The 18,804-nt window shown below is 38.8% G+C and overlaps 4 protein-coding genes across 6 annotated transcripts; 2 read left to right on the top strand and 2 right to left on the bottom strand.

Annotated features, from left to right (window-relative positions):
- The first annotated feature begins 111 nt into the window (after window positions 1-111).
- LOC135614410 (uncharacterized) lies at window positions 112-904 on the top strand. Its single transcript, XM_065111766.1, has 2 exons — window positions 112-585; window positions 708-904. Exons 1-2 carry the CDS (start codon window positions 127-129, stop codon window positions 756-758), a joined length of 510 nt encoding a protein of 169 aa, XP_064967838.1. The 5' UTR covers window positions 112-126; the 3' UTR covers window positions 759-904.
- A 605-nt stretch (window positions 905-1,509) lies between these two features.
- On the bottom strand, window positions 1,510-2,995 carry LOC103987043 (peroxidase P7). Its single transcript, XM_009405228.3, has 3 exons — window positions 2,597-2,995; window positions 2,311-2,502; window positions 1,510-2,240 (listed from the first exon to the last, which is right to left on the bottom strand). The coding sequence occupies exons 1-3, from the start codon at window positions 2,804-2,806 to the stop codon at window positions 1,689-1,691; spliced, it is 954 nt and encodes a 317-aa protein (XP_009403503.2). The 5' UTR covers window positions 2,807-2,995; the 3' UTR covers window positions 1,510-1,688.
- A 972-nt stretch (window positions 2,996-3,967) lies between these two features.
- On the top strand, window positions 3,968-7,451 carry LOC103987044 (large ribosomal subunit protein uL5). Its single transcript, XM_009405229.3, has 5 exons — window positions 3,968-4,121; window positions 4,207-4,314; window positions 4,984-5,026; window positions 5,120-5,315; window positions 7,028-7,451. Exons 1-5 carry the CDS (start codon window positions 4,119-4,121, stop codon window positions 7,224-7,226), a joined length of 549 nt encoding a protein of 182 aa, XP_009403504.1. The 5' UTR covers window positions 3,968-4,118; the 3' UTR covers window positions 7,227-7,451.
- Window positions 7,452-8,189: 738 nt separating this feature from the next.
- Window positions 8,190-17,698, bottom strand: LOC135614409 (polyadenylate-binding protein-interacting protein 11-like). Of its 3 annotated transcripts, XM_065111764.1 has the most exons (10): window positions 17,191-17,694; window positions 16,762-16,872; window positions 16,508-16,552; window positions 9,943-10,015; window positions 9,747-9,859; window positions 9,529-9,588; window positions 9,315-9,362; window positions 9,168-9,236; window positions 8,617-8,678; window positions 8,190-8,540 (listed from the first exon to the last, which is right to left on the bottom strand). In XM_065111764.1, exons 1-10 carry the CDS (start codon window positions 17,503-17,505, stop codon window positions 8,498-8,500), a joined length of 939 nt encoding a protein of 312 aa, XP_064967836.1. In that variant the 5' UTR covers window positions 17,506-17,694; the 3' UTR covers window positions 8,190-8,497. The 3 variants fall into 3 exon arrangements, with proteins under 3 accessions (XP_064967836.1, XP_064967835.1, XP_064967837.1); XM_065111763.1 differs by having other exon boundaries at window positions 9,168-9,362; window positions 17,191-17,698; XM_065111765.1 differs by lacking the exon at window positions 16,762-16,872 and having other exon boundaries at window positions 17,191-17,697.
- Between the last annotated feature and the right edge of the window lie 1,106 nt (window positions 17,699-18,804).

Genomic DNA, 18,804 nt, shown 5'->3' on the forward strand with positions numbered 1-18,804 from the left:
GTCCCACACCCTGAAAGGTAAGTAGGATGATCCAATCCACAACAATACCGGGATTCAGATCTGAGACAGGAGCAAGAGAGCCACAGATCCCAATCCAGCTAAACCGAAGCAGGAGATCAGCACAAGATGAACAGAGGGCAGAAAAGCCTCAGCCTTTTGCCATCAAAGTCGATCCACATGACTGAAGACGACGACGACCACGTCCCTCTCATCATTGAACACATGCACATACCGACATCCACGTCCTTTTCGGTCTCCACCCCTCCACCTCTACGAGATGGAAACACCACAACTCCTCTTGCATCCGCTTCCCCCATCTGTAGTCCATCGACTTCGCTCCACCTCATGTCGAGCCCATACATGGATCAATCCTCGCCCACTGCCAATGTCCAAGCGGTCTCAAGAAGGGTCTCCGACGGCCTGCTCATCAAATTCCCGGACACGTCGGAGTTCGACTTCGAGTACGAGAAGAGCAGCCTGTGGTCGCCTCCGGTGCGGTGCGCCACCTCCCTGAGCTCCGAAGGCGAAGTGCTTGCAGAACTGAGGGCCTCTACTGCTGGGCGCCGTCGTAGCCCATTGAACAAGGTCAGTAGAGAAGCGAGATCTCTAATACAAACGGATTCATCATTGGATTAGATTGCTCTCAGAAATCAATGTGAAGATTACTTTGTTCTAACAGCTGGTCTTTGATCTGTTCATGGCTGTAGGTCTTCCGGTGCTTCCACAGCGAAGAAGGTCGGTGGCATGGAGGTCGATGAGCTTCTGAACATAGTTTGCATGCGGTCAATGATTTCTTTAGGCTTGATCTCAGATGCTTTTTTTTGGACTCTAAGAAACATCTCTATCCCCAAAATCATCTTTTGATTTTGAAACCCTTCAAAGGAATAAAATATTTATATGTGAATGTGAGTCTCAATGATGTCTCTGTCTCCAGAAACATTCTTGCTGGATGCAAGATGCAATGATTATAAACGTCTAACAATTAGAGTTGTATTCTGCTTGTTGATTCTTAGCATTCTTCCATTTTGCTTTTCACATACAGGGAAATCGAGTGGGTTGACTTGGTCAACAACTTCATGCACAAAGTAATTAAATATCACAGTCAATCTAAGTGCATGGATTACAGTTGACTATTAATTTGACCGTTAACACATTAAGATTATACTGCAGTTAGAGAATGAACACATTAAGATTGCTCTTCCTTCCGACAATGTCCGGGAGTTCCTGTCTTCCCAAGTAGCTACAGAGCTTAGCAGTTCGTCCATCTCCATCTGTGCAGCATAGCATCCGCAGGGCCACCTTGATGTGTTCTTTGATGTGCTTCTGCATTAATATCTAAGCTAGCAAAAATGACACCTTTATCTTCTTCCAATCAGTGGTTGGTCAACATTGACAGTATCAGTCATAGCATACATTGAGTTTACTCTGGACCAGCGGTGAGCAATAGAAAGTAAAGGACGGCTTCATTCTCAAGGCATCATATTGTCTGTTCTCTTGCATGCAATCAAACAACAATAATAATACAGTCTCAATTATTTAGGATTAACTACATGAATCTTTGATCAATTGTTTACCTCCTTGCTTGATCTGAAAGCTAATGACCGAGGATGGATGCAATTGAAAGATGAAGGTCATACAATTAACTGTTACAGTTTTCTGGCAGAAGAATCACTGCATCAAATGATTTCTCAGTTCACCTTCCTGCAGTCCAATCTGATCTCCCCGTCCGTCCCTGTCAGCGGGCTGATGTTTCCCATCTTCACCACGGCCGCCGCGAAGTCCTCAGCAAAGGCGTCCGGGTCGGTGCTGTACTGCTGCACCAACGAATCTTGCATCCCGTTGTTGAAGAGCTCCTGGTCCGAGTGGAGGAGGCCCCTGTAAGCGACGAGGTTCTCGTAGTAGGCGTTGTCGAAGGAGTCCGCGGTCTGGGTGTCCAGGGGGGCCAAGCTGTCGTCGTCGCCGGAGGAGGGGCAGCTCTGCTGGAGGTCCGACGCGAAGTCGGCGTCGACGTTTGTGTCGTTGTAGATATGGTCGCGGAAGTTGATGCACCGGGCTTGGCCGATGGTGTGTGCGCCGGAGAGGGCGGTCATGTCGCTGGCGCTCAGGCCCTTGGCAGCGAAGGAGGATATGAGCTGGGCGAGGCTGGAGGCAGGGCTGGGGAGGTCGTTGTTGGCCGCGCTTAGGCTGGCGGTGGTTGCGTCCCGGCGACCCAGCGGCACGGTCCAAGATGGTCCACCCAGCTGCAAGGAATTCGAGAGTTGTGAGCACAAAGTGTGAGAGGATGTTCACGGTGGTGACAATAGAACTTACCAGACCGACACCATCGCGGGCGGCCAGCGCTAGAATGTCGGCACATGAGACTGTGCCGGGGCAGAGTAGCTCGACTGCGGTTTTAATGGTGTCGATGACATCGAAGCCACGCAGGGAGTTGGCATTCGGCCCTGCGTTCTTTTCTCCGGTGAAGGTCGCCGTGTCATCCAGCAGAACTGACGCGTCACACCCCTGAGAAGACAAGGAATTCATCTTTCTTTCATCAGCCCCGGATCAAATTCCTTCAGTACTGTTCCACCAGCAAAGCAGGGGAAAAGAGTTATACGTTCACGAAGCAGTCATGGAAGAAGAGCCGAAGAATGGACGCCCCCATCCGCGGCTCGAGGAGGACAACCGGCGTCATGGCCAGAAGCACCACCGTCTCCAGGGTCGGACATGTCTCGCTGTAGAACGTAGGCGACAGCTGCCCGCTGGAAGCGGAGACAAGCAGGAGGAGAAGAGCCATCCCGAGGAAGCTTCTGCCGGCGGCGGCCATGGTTGAACGAAAGGTAAACCTCGAGGTAAGTTAAGAAAGTGAAGCTTGGGATGGCCTGCTACATATATATTGCTCGAGGTTGGATGAATGAGTCTGAGATGCTCCGATCGACGGTAGACATCTCGATGCCCGCATGCATGGCCTGTCATGAGATGAGAGGACGACCAGTCTTCATCTGCCACGACTCGTTGGAGAAGGGAGGTTGAGGTGTCAACATTTCTCCTTGGACCATGGCCATTTATTGCCCATGTTGTTTAGCTTGGGGACGATGGTCTGATGCGTTTGAGGATGATAATTCTACGTATCTTCATACGTTAAATTACGCGTAGAATTTGGATTTCTCGTGATGAAAATGATGATGGTTTCTTCAATATCATCAAACTATCACATATCATTCCCTAACATTTACGCGAAGTCGATGAGACAAGAGGTAGGGCCCAGTTAGGCAAAGTTAATTGAAGGTTTATGCCGACAACAACACGATCAAATGTAATCTTATCTTTTGCGAATCTTGCAGTGAGTGTAACAGTCAACCGCCATCGACGACGTTGACCGTGGTCGACGAGGGAAGGCAACCCACGTCAACTTTAAAGCTCATTTATGAAGCAACCAAAATGACTAGTTTGAAGTACAACATGTTATTATGATTCAACTGAGTTGATGATGCCAACCCAAACAATTTAATCTAATAATGACATTTCCTAATAGGCGAAGAATGGTCAAAGCAACATGACTACGTGTCATCGACATTACGATGAATTAAACGCATGTGTTACATGATAAGCACACGTTGTTTCGTGTGATGATGATGGGTCGGTTCATAATTAGTTTGACTTGATTTAACCCGGTCAACTCTTGGGTCGAGTTGGATTGGAAATCTTGACCCGAGAGCGGTCGGGTTGGGTTAATCAATGATCCGGCAAATCCAATTCAATAGAAAATTAATCTAAAACAAAATCTACAAATACTTTTTATTTAAACCGTATATATTGGTTTATCGTAAAATTTATAATCCCATAAATTCCCATGAATCTTATCCCGCCATTAAAAATTGACATGGGCCTTATTGGGCCGAAATCTTTCATGGTCAATTAAATTGGCCCATTCGTTAACTAATACCTTCGTTACTTGGTAGTGGCACTTTCGGAGTTTTTGGTCGGGTCAGAGGCAAACACAAAACCCTAAGCAAGATTAGGGTTTCAAAGAGAATTGTACGCGTTGATATTTAGGGTTTCGTTTGGTCGATCCCCCGCCGCGCGAGCTGTTCCTGGTCGGCTAGGCTGTGGTTCCCGCTCCTGATCTCTCGTTCGCAATGGTTGTGCTTGTCGTTTTATCGGCGCTTCGCTTCCCCTTTTTCGCTCCTCTTCTAATGGATTCGGTCTTCTCGTCCTACCCCGCAGGCTTCCGAGAAGAAGCTGTCGAACCCGATGAGGGAGATCAAGGTCCAGAAGCTCGTCCTCAACATCTCGGTCGGGGAGAGCGGTGATCGTCTCACCAGGGCCGCTAAGGTTATTTCTTTCTCAATCAATTCATTCTCAGGTCGAAATCACTTTGCGAATTACTTCATTTTTCCTCTTTCTAGATTGACAATTTTTGGTTTCTAGGTAGAAATTTAGATTTTGATGGCGTACTTATGATTTCTTATTAGGCTGAGGCGAAATTGGTGCATATTTGAAATTAAAGCTAAATTTTTTTATCTTTATGTGTATATGATATCTTTTTGCATCTCCAACACCAGTCCTTAATAGCCATATAAATCTGCTCTCTGAGTTCTAAGTATAATATGAATGTCTCTGTAATGCATATGTAAAATTTACTATCTGCACAAAATTTTCTAAAATTAGAAAATCTCGTCTGCAATTGGCACTATAATGTCGGTTTTGTGTGGCTATCTTTTAGATTTCTAGTTCGTGAATAGCAGGGGATACAAACTATCCTGTTTGCCATGTATCATTGCTAACTGGACTACACATTGTCTTTTTCTCCATCCTGTGTTTCCTGCTCGCCAGACAGTTAATGTTGGTTTGAAGTTAATGAGTATTGTTTATGTGCTGCATTGTTGATTGCGTTGATTTCATAATTAATTGTGGGTTGATATGCATTCAGAGTTTAAATTCTTCGTCTGTAGAATATGCGAGTTCTTTTGCTTATGTGTCTTGTTTCCTTTGCTTATGTAGGTTCTGGAGCAGCTGAGTGGACAGACACCAGTTTTCTCTAAGGGTAATTTTGTTTTGCCTAAAGAGTGCATAAGAAGAATAATTTTGAGATTCTTTTTCTGATGGGCGTATGCCTATGGTTGATATAATTCTGCAGCGAGGTACACTGTCCGGTCCTTTGGAATCAGGCGTAATGAGAAGATCGCGTGCTATGTCACGGTCAGAGGTGACAAGGCAATGCAACTTCTGGAAAGTGGACTAAAAGTGAAGGAATACGAGCTGTTGAGGAGAAATTTCAGTGACACTGGCTGCTTCGGTTTTGGAATCCAAGAGCATATTGATCTTGGAATTAAGTAAGCAGTTTCTTAGTTGTTTTTTTTGTTAATTTTGCGTTGAGAACCACTGAATATAAACTATAAAGATCTGAATTGTCTGTCGGTGTTTATATTTATAGTGTGAATCTGTAAAATCATCTGTTAGAAGTTAACACCTAAGTTGATCATTATTTCCATCGGGGTACAAATTTGATGATGGGAATGTGTTCAATTTAAGATTTAACTATGAAACTTTGTATAGGCAATCCACCTGTAGCTAAATCAGTGTTTGTATATGTAGATTTCAACTGTTAGTGTTATGTTGTCATGTGAAAGGCATGGGAGATAGCGTTTTTTGGCATTTTACTCGTGAATTTTCTGAGTGAAGAAATAATAAACGTTAAAATAATTTAAAACAATTTTACCTGCCCTTTAGTGCAAATTGTTTGCCGTCATTTTTAAGGATAGAAATAGATTCACTGTTTTGCTTTTTTATTTGAGCATAGTCATTCAAAAGTGAAGAAATTATAGGTTTTCCTTTGTATCCAACCTTTTGGCTGTGAGCATAAGTTTCTGTAGCATTCTCTATTTTTATCAGTGCATTGGTAAGTTCTAATCAGGAATTGCTGATTATAAAGAGTATGGTGTAGAAAGGAGAAAGAAATTTGAGGATAGATCATAAAAAATGTGAAATTGATGAACATGAAGATTTTAGTTGCTTGTATTATTAAAAGCATGACACTGATTGATTTTTGCCTTGGCTTTGGAGTGCATCATGACCTATGTAGTGTTGCACTTGTCATGTTTCAACTCAACAAAGTCGTGCTATGCTGATCATGTGCATATCATGTTGACTGTTCTCTGTATTTGGGCATCGTATTGAAATTGATGGGTTGCTTTGTGTCAATTCCCCATTGGCATGGTACATTTCATATGGTTTAGCACCATCGTGGTGATGTTACGTAGCATTCAAGAGGCTGATGACTAGGTAAGGAAGAAGTTTATGATCAAGGGAAACTACAGCTGCAGGCACTGAGACTATCACATGATCAATACTAGGAACCTGTCAAGAAGATGAAAACTCAGGTTGTAATGTGCTTATCATATGGCGTTAATATATGGTAGATCATTGATCTATAGCTTTTGTGAGGCAGATTATATAGAGGTCTATTGTTTACAGGATGAAAAGTTTGTTAATCAACAGACTCCATGATCTGGTTTAGGTTAAGAGATTACAAGTTTTTTTGCTGTTGGGAAAAAAGCATGACTGCCCATGTTTCCATGTAACATTACATACTTGTATGTGATGAACATGTCAGAGAACGACCAATTTTTTATGATTTGGATTTTCTTTGATGAGCAGAGGGCTTGAAGTTTGCTTTCAATCAGACTGTCCTGTGAACAAAATTGTTGGGTTTGAAAACCTGATAGCCCATCTTTGTTATGCACTGTCAAATGTTGACCTAGTTCCATAAAAATCATAGCAGAGGGGCACATAAATCAAATTCAAATCATTGTGGAAACTAGAGTAAGAATTCAAAGAAAAATTGATATGTTAAAAGTCTTCAAATAGGATTATAGGTTCACACCATGGCTTGCAGGTCCAAATTAGGAATGGGATAAGCATGGTCACCGATGGCTGTGTGTCAAAAGGCATGCTTAGAAAGTTCATGTAAGCCTACTTGTAAACTTATAAAGTAAATACTTATTTTGTTATTCTTACTGAATGTTAATTTATTTTACTTTTACAGGTATGACCCCTCAACTGGTATCTATGGTATGGATTTCTTTGTTGTCTTGGAGCGTGCTGGTTATCGTGTGAGCCGTCGTCGCAGATGCAAGTCCCGTGTTGGCATTCAGCACCGCGTCACCAAGGAGGATGCAATGAAGTGGTTCCAAGTGAAATATGAGGGTGTCATCCTCAACAAGTCTCAGACAACCACGGGTTAGGGTTTGGTACAACTGAAACTTTGAACTTGTTCTAAGACAAATTTGCTCTCATCTGTTTTTTTTTTTCTTTTTCATTGTTCCAATTTTGTGTTTGGAGAAAATTTTATGCTATTTCCTATATGTTGCTGTTAGTGTTGAAATTGGTCATGGACCCACGGAATCATACTTAGGTTTTTACGAAATACATGGCAGTCTTGACAATTGGACTGCGTAGCTTAATCTCAAGATGAATGTGTTTTCGAGTTGGCGTTTCAAAGTTGATTTTTCACTAGAGTCAGTTGATTCTTCACAACTCTAGTGTTAGATTGCAAATCGAGGATCCAAAAAGAGGACTTTTGTAAAGCAGTGTTATTTTGGATCTCGGAACGAAAGGTCAAGAGGAATTGTCTTTGAATGAATGATATTTTTCCCTCCAGCCTGTGTTGATGTGGAGTTGATTGGATTTCGCATAGGGAGTTTTGAATGATATATCGAAAGCAGGTGTTGGGCAAAGCAAGCGCATTCTATCAATTCTGTAGTGAATACATTTGGCTCGATGAACTCAGAACCAGTGATGTATCTGTAGTGAAATCATATGATGCTCCATATTTTTGTGTTTTCTTATATAGGTTCCCTATTTTTGTAATTTTGTAAATGCCCTTCCCCTCTCCACTATGCCTTTGCTCATCGTCTTTTTCTCTCTCCCTTTACTCATTCTTCATTTTCGCTTTCCTCTCCTCTCGTCCTTCTCCATCGTCTTTTTTCCTTCTCTTTGTTTCCCATCTAACCCCTCGTCTCCTTTCGCCCATCCTTCCCTTCGGCCTCAAAGGCAACGAGGCCTCATGATGCGAATGGGAGCACAGGTGAGAGAGGATTAGTAGCGTCACCTCGTGCCACATCACGTGGCGGGCTTGTGAGAAACCAGAGATTGTGTGAGACACGTGTGCACTAAGAAAAGTTCAAAAAAAGAAAAAAGAAAAAAAAAGAGGATAATTTTGTGGTAGTTTTTTTGTAATAAAAGCTCTAACACATTCAACATGCACCAAACCATAACACGGGCACGCAGCCAACCTCCTACCGATCCAAACAGATACGATTAGCTAAAGAACTTCCAAGTTTCTTGGGTTGCTTCCAGCCAACAGGCACAAAGAAGAAGAGGATCATGCCCCGGTTGCCTCAGACCAGAAGTCCAGAACGGCAGATCAGCCCTTGGAATTGTGAGCTCTCTCTCTCTCTCTCTCTCTCTCTCTCTCTCTCTCTCTCTCGGTCATCACCAGACCGACTTCTCCACGTCAGGTTGATCGCGGCCTCACCGGCGTCTTCGACGGACTCACCCTGAAGCAAAACACACAGGGATTCATCATATAGTCATCATGCGAACCATCGGTTGCCAGTGAAGAACCTTCGGTACCTGATCGGGAGACCCCCCAAAGCCACGCCGCTACAGTTGAGAGCTGAGATCGCGCTTTCTGCCTGCCCATTCACATCATATACGTGTTCATAGTTCCCAAGAAAACCACTTCAATAAATGTAAACAATTGATTTCAACACGCACGCCACCACTTTGTCAAAAGGAAAGATGGATGTTAACTCTTAACACTCGGAAGGTTACTAATCTTTGGCTCTTCTAAACGCTAGCAAACCACCAACTGATGATTTCCTCTCCTTTTACATAATTTACTTGATCTTTGACATTATGGATTAGAGAGACCTGTGTTAGGGCCTCCAACTCATGAATCTGATTCATATATAAATATACATCATTTTATTTTATGGTATTAAATTTGATGCCTAAAGTCTGGGGAGTTATTTTGGCCTTAAAAAAAAATAACAATGATAATAGAAAGCCTTGATGTCCCAACTAATATGAGGTTAACTACGTGGATCTAATCAAACGATTAGAATTCGAATCGACAGTTCAATAATGAACAATCACAAATGACGACACTCGATGGTAATTACCTGGGCAAACTCGACGAATGCAATACGTGTCGAGTGTATGTTGTCACCAAGAAGCCTCAGACGAGAAACCTGGAAATAAAAACACTGATAAGAACTGCTTTGAACAGTTAACCAAAGCAAATTCCAGTTTGATGATAGTTGGCTGACCTCACCACAGGATTGTTCAAAGAAAGCTTTGACTTGTGGCTGAGTAACCTGCAACAGAAGGATATGCTCATGGGGTAGTATAACAATGCCGAAATTAGTTCTATTATACATGCATAATTGCAACCATAAAATCAGCTTTCGCATAGTTATTGTTGTAGGATAATCATAATAGCACACCAAATATAAGGATTAAAACAAGCAGAAGACGGTCTACCTTTTTATCGATGTTTGTACAGTAAACTGTTCTTATGACCATTTCCTTTTCGTCTTCGGACTGCTCCATTCTCAACAATTAGTAAGATTTTAAACAGATTAAACAATCGTATGGAGGTCATAAGTAAATCTCTATATTGTAAAATTTTGGTTATCCTAAAATGATATCAATAAGCTAAAACCAGTAGGCAAGGCAGGAAATGAAAAAAAGGAACTCACCCTAGGAAGAAGTTTTGGGTTCACGGGCATAATTGCAGTCTTTGAAGGTAAGACTTTGACTGGATAATAACCAAGCATAGTTCCACCAAGATTTAGAGCTGTCCTTGCACCATCTATCAGCATATATCAATTGTTAGAAAAAAAAAAAATCAAATGATACATTATCCAGAAAAGAGTAGGTGTCATGTGCAGTTACCCTCATCCGAGAACTCTATAAAGGCAAATCGCATCACCGAGTGAGGGTCACCGCAAATTCGGCAATCCACCACCTTCGGTACATAAATTTTACAATGATAAGAGAAATGACAATGGATATGAGCAATACACTGTGACTTTGTGATTGTAGAATTTGCGGGAAGGAAACTAAGCAAGATAGTTTGCCATCATCAAACGAAAAAGGTACTTCGACAAAAATCTAACTTATGGACACCCTTCTCCTTCTCCCTGACACCAAGCCAACTTGTTTCGATATAGTCTTTTCAACTTCTCTTCATGTACTGGGAGACAAGTTTGGTTTTTCATCAACATAGCTGCTGAGGGTGTTCAATTTGTTAAATAATTTTTTGTGCAAAAGCTAAGAACATTGTCTTCAGATTCTTTTACGCAGAATTTCACTTTGAGAACTGCAGGGTTTGTAGGATTTAAACTCCATTTATTATGACGAGTAATTCATTGTTTTCTTTTGCTAGACCCAAAGCCCCAAAACAGGCAAGAAATAGTAAGTGATGCAGTCAAACAAGTTAGTCAAAGCAGATACAAGCAGGAAATAGTAGGCGCTATAGTCAAGCAAGTTCTTATTTGAATTGGATGCTAATATGTTTTTGTATAAAGTACTTGGTCCAGGTCCTTTCTTCTATGAAATTATACAAATACAGAATATACAATCATTACAGTCTTACACAAATCTAATAATATGATTGCAAAAGTTTTTTTGGCTAAAACATAGACATACTGATTGAATAGAAGGGAAAAGGGAATGATGTGATTGGAAGAACAAAGGATATCAAAGCAAAATTGTTAAGAAGAAAAGAAAAACAAAATGGTTTGTTTGAAGGGATGCCTCTCCGGCTGTGAGGATCTCCAGCCAAATCTTTGATATTGAATCTATATCATTGATGAGTGGATCACAGAACTTTTGATGTTTCTTCGACTAGGTCTAGTATGTATATATTAAGCCTTTGAAATTATTTCATGCAACATGCTCCTATTTGCTGAAAATCAAAACAAGCCAATCAATTCCTACTTGCTTCCCATGTGAACAAAATGTCCGCATGTTTCTTCCTTTTGGCACCCAGATTATGTTAAGGATATTAATATTCATTTTAGGTATAGATGATACCATCACCTTGTGTTATAAACTAACTCCGCTTATAGAAAGGTATAGGAAATCCCATAATTAAAGGGTTCTGAATCCCATAATTAAGGGATTTATAATTTCATAATTAAGGAAATGAATTAGTATCAAATCAGCATCAAATCAATTAGTATCAAATTAAGAAAATGAATTAGTAACATAATTAAGGGACTCTCAATCAGTATCAAATAAAAGCCCATATTATAGAAAATGAATTAGAATGAAATATTGTATAGAATCAATATAATCAATTTTCTTAGTTGTACAGGTTGTAATAAGCTTATATATGTCTTCCTTTGTATACAGAAAAAATTAATGAATGAAAAATTATATTCTCTTGTGTTCATAGTATACAGAAAAAATCAAATTTTCTTCTTTCTTTCAGTCTTAATTGCTGACAGTATTTTCCTCTATTCTGCCACTCTTCGGATCAGCCCCAACTATTTCTTATTTTTGGTTTGCTTGTGAGGAACCTACACTACTATGTCTGGAGGAGAGAGGATGAAACTAATGCTTCTATCTCCAACAAACAACTTAGGTGACAATCCATCCTCGCTAATTACAATGCATAAACTTAACGGACAAAACTTTGTCAGTTTGTTGGCCCCAGCCTGTAAAGTTGCATATCCGAGGAAGAGGAAAGATTGACTATTTGATCAAATCAATAATGACACCTACAGAGGATGATCCTAAGTTTGAAGTATAGGATTCTGAAAATTCCATGATCATGTCATGGTTGATAAACTCTATGGAACTAGAAAGTAGCTAAACATATATATTTTTACCAACAATAAAGAAGTTATAGGATGTTGTGGTCGAGACATATTCTGATATGGGGAATCCAACCCAAGTATTTGAGATTACAAGCAAGATCAGAGAGTGAGCTTAAACAAGGTAATACTAGTGTTACAAAATACTTTAATACTTTGAAAACACTGTGGCAAGAGCTTGATATTTTTTCTGATTTTGAGTGGTCATGTGCTGCTGATAGTTTTTGATACATAAAAATGCTTGAGAGGGATCAATCCTTTTAATTTTTGGCAAGTTTAAACAAAAAATAGATGAAGTTCGTGGATGAATATTAGGAAAGGATCTATTGTCATCTCTCCAAGCTATATTCTCCAAAGTTATGAGGGAGGAAAGTAGAAGACAAGTCATGATGGGATCTTCCACTCCATTTATGATTGCAGAAAATTCTGCACTTATTAGGACAGTTAAAATTAATTCTTTTGTTAATGCTGTGCAACATAATCAAAGGGAGATGATAAAAGCAAAGTATGATGTGATATTTGTAATAAACCAAACTAAGACACACAAGGATTTTAAGTAGACAATCAATTTGCCACCACCTCTAAAGGAGACGAAATGCCTTTGTTCAATAAGGAACAAATTGAGCAACTGTTTAAGTTTCTAAACCAGTCCCCAAATCCTAATCCTTCTCCTTCGTCATCTTGCTCTCTGGCCAAGAAAAGTAATTATTTCATAGTTTTGTCTACTTTTGGTCTTAAGGCTCCTTGGACCATAGATTCTAATACAACAAACCATATGACTAGCCTTTCACACTTGTTTTCCTCCTACACACCTTCTCCAATAAAATAAAATTTGTTGATGAATCACTTTCTTCTATGGCAGGAAAAGACACAATTGCAATTTCAAATTCCTTTGTATTAAATTCTATGCTTCATGTTCTCAACTTGTTTTGTAACTTGTTGTATATTAGCAAACTCACAAAGGATTTACATTGTGCTGCTAAATTCTTTCATTCTCACTGTGAATTTCAGAACTTATATTTGGGGAAGATGACTGGTAGTGCTAAAGAGGGCGAAGAACTTTATTATCTTGAAGATGACACTACTTGGAATGGACAAGCTTAGTTGACAATAAATAGTAACACTCCTACTAGTAGTGAAATAATGTTGTGGCACTATAAACTAGGCCACCCAAGCTTTCCTTATTTGCAAAAGTTTTAATCTTCATTGCTCAAAAATAATAATAGTTCTTTATTTTAATGTGAAATTCATCAATTTGCTAAACACCATCGCACTGTTTTTCCTTCTCGGCCATACAAAGAATCCAAACTATTTAGTCTTATACATAATGACATTTGGGGTCCTTTTAAAGTGAAATCTGTTAAGAACCAAGTGGTTTAAAACATTTATTGATAACCATACAAGAGTATGTTGGGTTTACCTCTTAAAAGAAAAATCTCATGCTGAAAAAACTTTCAAGAACTTTCATACCATGATCCAAAATCAATTCCAAGCAAAAATACAAGTTTTGAGAACTGACAATGGTAGAGAATACTTTAATACTATTCTTGGTTCTTACTTGTTAGAGTATGGAATAATCCACCAATCTTCATTTGTAGATAGCCCCCAACAAAATGTTATTGCCAAACGAAAAAATAGACACCTACATGAAGTAGCGCACTCTCGTTTATTCACTACTTATGTTCCTAAATATCTTTAAGAAGATGCCATTCTTACTGCTTCATATTTGATTAATCGAATGCCTATCATAATATTTAATTTCCAAACACCTCTTGATCGTTTAACTCTCTTCCACCAAAGGTATTTGGGTGCATTGCTTTTGTCCACATTCATAACCATCATTAAAGTAAACTTGAGCCACGTGCATTAAAGTGTGTGTTCATTGGCTACTCCCCGAATCAAAAGAGCTAAAAATGTTATAATCCCATATCGAAAAAATATGTCACTATGGATGTCACATTCTTTGAAAACTAAACATATTTCTAAAATAATCATCTTCAAGGAGAGAATTCTACCCAAGAAGAATGTTTTTGAGAACTGTCTCTACCAATCTCTATTTCTTGTCAGATTCATCTCCTACTTTCACTCCATCAAACTTACCTAGCCAACAACTAACTAGTCCTATTGATACTCTTGAATCCAAATCTCCAACACCATAACATGCTATTGGACAATCTAGTTCAGGGAGAGATATCACTGTGATTGCACTTGAGCTTCATGTGTATTCAAGACAGCAAAATCTAGAAAAAGTCGATGTTCACCCTCCTGAATACTGCCAAGAGTCTAAACCGATAGCAGATCTAAACACAGACATAGGTAACTCTATTCCTTCCTCAAATGTTGATGTTCCCATTGCCATTAGAAAAAGAATTAGATCTTGTACGATGCATCCTATCTAAATATGTATCCTATCATAGATTGTCTCCAACCTTTAAAGTTTTTACACCTCACTTGTCTAGTTTAGAAATTCAAAAAAATATACATGATACTCTATTAATTTCAGAATGGAGAGAAACAGTTATGGAGGCGATGAGATCTCTTCAAAAGAATGATACTTGGAGTGTGGTGCATCTGCCAAAGGAGAAGAATCCAGTGGGATATAAATGAGTGTCTACTATTAAATATAAGACAAATAGTTCTATTAAAAAACACAAAGCCAGATTGGTTGCAAAATAATTTACTCAAACATATGGTATTGACTACCAAGAAACATTTGCTCCGGTTGCAAAACTAAAAACTATTCAAGTATTTCTATCTTTTGCAGCTAATTTTGAATGGCTTTTACATCAATAAGATGTGAAAAATGCCTTTCTTAATGGAGAACTAGGGGAAGAAGTATACATGGATCTACCACCCAACTTTGAAAATTTGTATGGCTCGAATAAGGTGTGGAAGCTAAGAAGATCTCTTTATGGTCTTAAGCAATCACCACGTATATGGTTTGAGAGGTTCACAAGGTCAATTCGTGGCCATGGTTACACTCAAAGTCACTCGGACTATACAATATTCTAAAAACACGTAGATAAGGGAGATATTGCTATTCTTATAGTTTATGTGGATGATATTATCCTAATAGATAATGATGTCTCAGAATTGGAGAAATTGAAGTATATCCTAGACAAAGAGTTTGAAATTAAAGATCTTGGATAGCTAAGATATTTCTTGGGCACGGAAATAGCAAGATCAAATAATAGGATATTTTTTTCAAAAAGAAAATACACCTTAGATCTTCTAAAAAAATAGGGATGCTCAGTTGTAAACCTTGGGACACTCTAATATATCTTATCATAAATTGGGATGTCCTTCTCAAAGAGCGATGGTAGATGCAATCAAATATCAGAGATTGGTCGGTAAGTTGATTTATCTAACTCATACTCGCCCAGACTTGGCATTTGTAGTGAGTCTAGTGAGTTAATTTATGCATTCACCATATGAAGAATATTTAGAGGTAATATATAGGATCCTTAGATATCTGAAAAGGACTTTAGGCAAAGAATTATTATTCAAAAAGGTCAATCATATGAGAATTGAGGCCTTCACTGATGCTGATTGGGCAAGATAAATAAGTGATAGGAGATCAACTTCAAGATATTGTACATTTGTTAGAGGTAATTTGGTTACTTGAAGGAGCAAGAAGCAGATAGTTATTGCTAAGAAGCAATGCTAAAGCAGAGTTCAGAGCAGTAGCACAAGGTATTTACGAACTCTTATGGCCAAAAAATGCCCATACTGTGACAGTAAGACTATACTGTGACAATAAGACTGCTATCAACATTGCTCATAATCCAATGCACCATGATCGAACAAGCATGTTGAAGTAGAACGACATTTCATAAAGGAGACAATTGAAGAAAGAATTGCCTGCATGCCTTACATTCCTACAAAGAAGCAACTAACATATATTCTTATCAAAGAGCTTCAAAGATCTTCTTATGAGGATCTGACAAGCAAGCTGGGAAAGATTTACATCTTCGAGCCAGCTTGAGGGGGAGTGTAGAAAATCTCATGATGAAAAGATTTTGTATCCCATAATTAAGGAAATGGATTAATATCAAGTCAGCATTAAATCAATTAGTATCAAATTAAGGAAATGAAATAGTATCATAATTAAGGGATTCTCAATCAGTATTAATCAACCCACATTATAGGAAATGAATTAGAATGAAATATTATATGGAATCAATAGAATCAATTCCCTTAGTTATACAGGTTATAATCCACTCATATAGATCTTCCTTTGTATATAGAAAAGATCAATGTATATAGAAAAGTTCAAAAGTCATAGATGCTTAAGTTAAATTTTGCTTCAACAGACTGCATTACCTATGTAAAATCAGTTACTTTTAATAATTGTGATCAAGGAAAGACATAGTTTAGCATGCATATAAGAATAAGATTTCTTTTTCCTAAGGGAAAATGAAACCAATAAATTTGCAACTGTTACTCCCTTATTATCTAACATGGCTGCAAAGTTAAAACAAAATAAACCTTAAATTGTCTGTTGCCTCTTGGCCAGAGTACTGTGCCCTCATCAGCAAGCCAACAACTTCATAGTCAATTAAATTATCATTCTGAGACTGTACTTTGGAGAACAATGATCACAAGGTTACTTGGTGAATGAAGTTTGAGAAACTTACTTGTCCACATGTAGCAAATATTTCAGCAAGCTTCTCTTCAGTCACCTGATGCAGTTTTTACATAATTAATATCAATACAAGCACCAAGCCAGCTTTAGCCTTTAGGAATGATGACAAGAACAAGAACTAGAAGAAGATTATAACACTAATAAAGGACAAAAAGAACACAAAAATATATATATATATATATATATATATATATATATATATATAATAATAATAATAATAATATATTATAAATTTAATGGACTCACATGACGATCAACATCAGAAATATATACAGTTCGCTTAACGCTTTCCTCCCTCTCAGCTTTCCAAAGTCTATCGTTCATCCTCCTTAGCCCCTGGTTATGACCATATCTTCTCTGACATATAATAACATTACAGGACAAATCAATCACACAAATCGACCAAAAGCAAACAAAAAGAAGTTAAAAAAGAAAATTAACAACGAAAGTTAAACAAATCGAGATGTATTGCCAACAATTGGACAAAAGAATGAAGTAGATCATGATACGCTTCATCCAAATCACACATTTTTCTTTGCTTCCTTCATTTCTTTCTCGTAGATGCAATGATTCTGGGATACATTAAACCCAAAACCCCGATATACCCATCAATCATGCGATCTAAAGATCAACGGGAAAAAGACACAAATCCAAAAATCAAGACAGAGAAGTTACTCTGCGATTCGGCTGATTATTCGATGACCCATCGCTGATCGAATCCATACCACCATCAAGATTGCAAAGCAGACCATTACTATAGAAACCACCCGAGGCCATAAAAAAGGGCGTCACTGCCGACAGCCGGGCGGCGGGGGCAGGGTTAGAAGAAGGGACGAACTCCTTGGCGGCTGGGTTCAATTTGGAGAGCAAATCCACCAGCTCCCGCACCTCGCTCTGGTACTCCGCCTCCGCCCCGTCTGCCGGCGGCGTCATCTGGTGGCGCATGAACTGATCCTCCGACCCGATCGCCTTCTCCGCCACCGCAGCCATTTGTTTATTCCCCCCCCCCTTCTCCACGAGAAGCACAAAACGGCTGCAAGAATCACCGATGACCTATCGAATCCCAACAATTCGATCAAGCAAGCAAAAGGAGCGAAGCGACCGAATCGTAAGTCTCAGCAAAACTCGACCGAATCGTAAGTCTCAGAGAGAGAGAGAGAGAGAGAGAGAGAGATGGGATGGGATGGCGATCGGGTGCGACGAGACACTGCGATAAATAGCGACTTCTTCCGGCATATGCCATCGCCAAAACAATAATAAAAAAAACACAAAAATAATAATTATTATTATTATTTTAAAATTTACGTTTTCCTCTTCTTTATTTATTCCATTTAATTAAAATAAGGTATGCCTTTTTTTTATCACGAGAAGCAAGGGATTTTTTAGGGTTTATTATCTCAATAATCAATATAAACCACTAAGTTTTCTTAAAGTCAAAGGAAGATTAAGCAATTTTTTTTTTGAGAGGAAAAGGGGTTTTGATTATCTCCATAATTAATATACAAAATTTCTACTAAATTTTCTTAAATATAATAAAAATTCATATCGTTATATTTTTATTTCAAACACTAAGTGATGAAGATAAGTTTTGATGGATCTTGATCTTTAATTCTTGATATTTTTATCAAGATACTCGATTTAAGATCGATAAGTTGGATATGCCATTACTAAATTTATCATTAGGTGAAATATTTTTTGGCATAAGTTATATTCTTGTAATTGATTGGCAAAGAAATTGAAGGGTCGGATAAGATTAGGATATAGGTAAGTCTGTCACATATGTCTTTTCCCGTTTCATGCACTCATGTTACACGTTTAACATGTTTATTTAGTGTGTCTGCGCTGGATGACAATTGTGGACTCATATTTGTTTATGTGGTGCATGTAACGTAGATTTATCTGATTGGAGATTTTTCTTACGATTTCTATATGTTGAGTGCAATGTGGAACATCTATTTCGTTTCGTACACTCATTTTATATGTAGATCTTGTTTATTTGGTGCATGTAATGGAATTATTTGAATGTGGTGATCTTTTTCACTATTCACGCACTTAATTGGCATGCATATCTTTGTATTAATATAGGTTAAATATAGCAGAGAGATGAGAATTTGAGCCCAAGAGAGAGAAAGTAGGTGGCGATGCATGAGGAGTATAGGGTCAAGTGTACGATGGACCACATCATCTAAGTTTCCAAGGTGAGTCTATCAAGATATGAGCTAATGATGATGACACGTTATATTTCCCTTTCACGTTGGAATCGAAGAAGGTGGGGGGCCAAATGTGTGA

The sequence above is a fragment of the Musa acuminata genome, chromosome BXJ2-6, assembly GCF_036884655.1.
Source record: "Musa acuminata AAA Group cultivar baxijiao chromosome BXJ2-6, Cavendish_Baxijiao_AAA, whole genome shotgun sequence".
Lineage (NCBI taxonomy): Eukaryota > Viridiplantae > Streptophyta > Magnoliopsida > Zingiberales > Musaceae > Musa > Musa acuminata.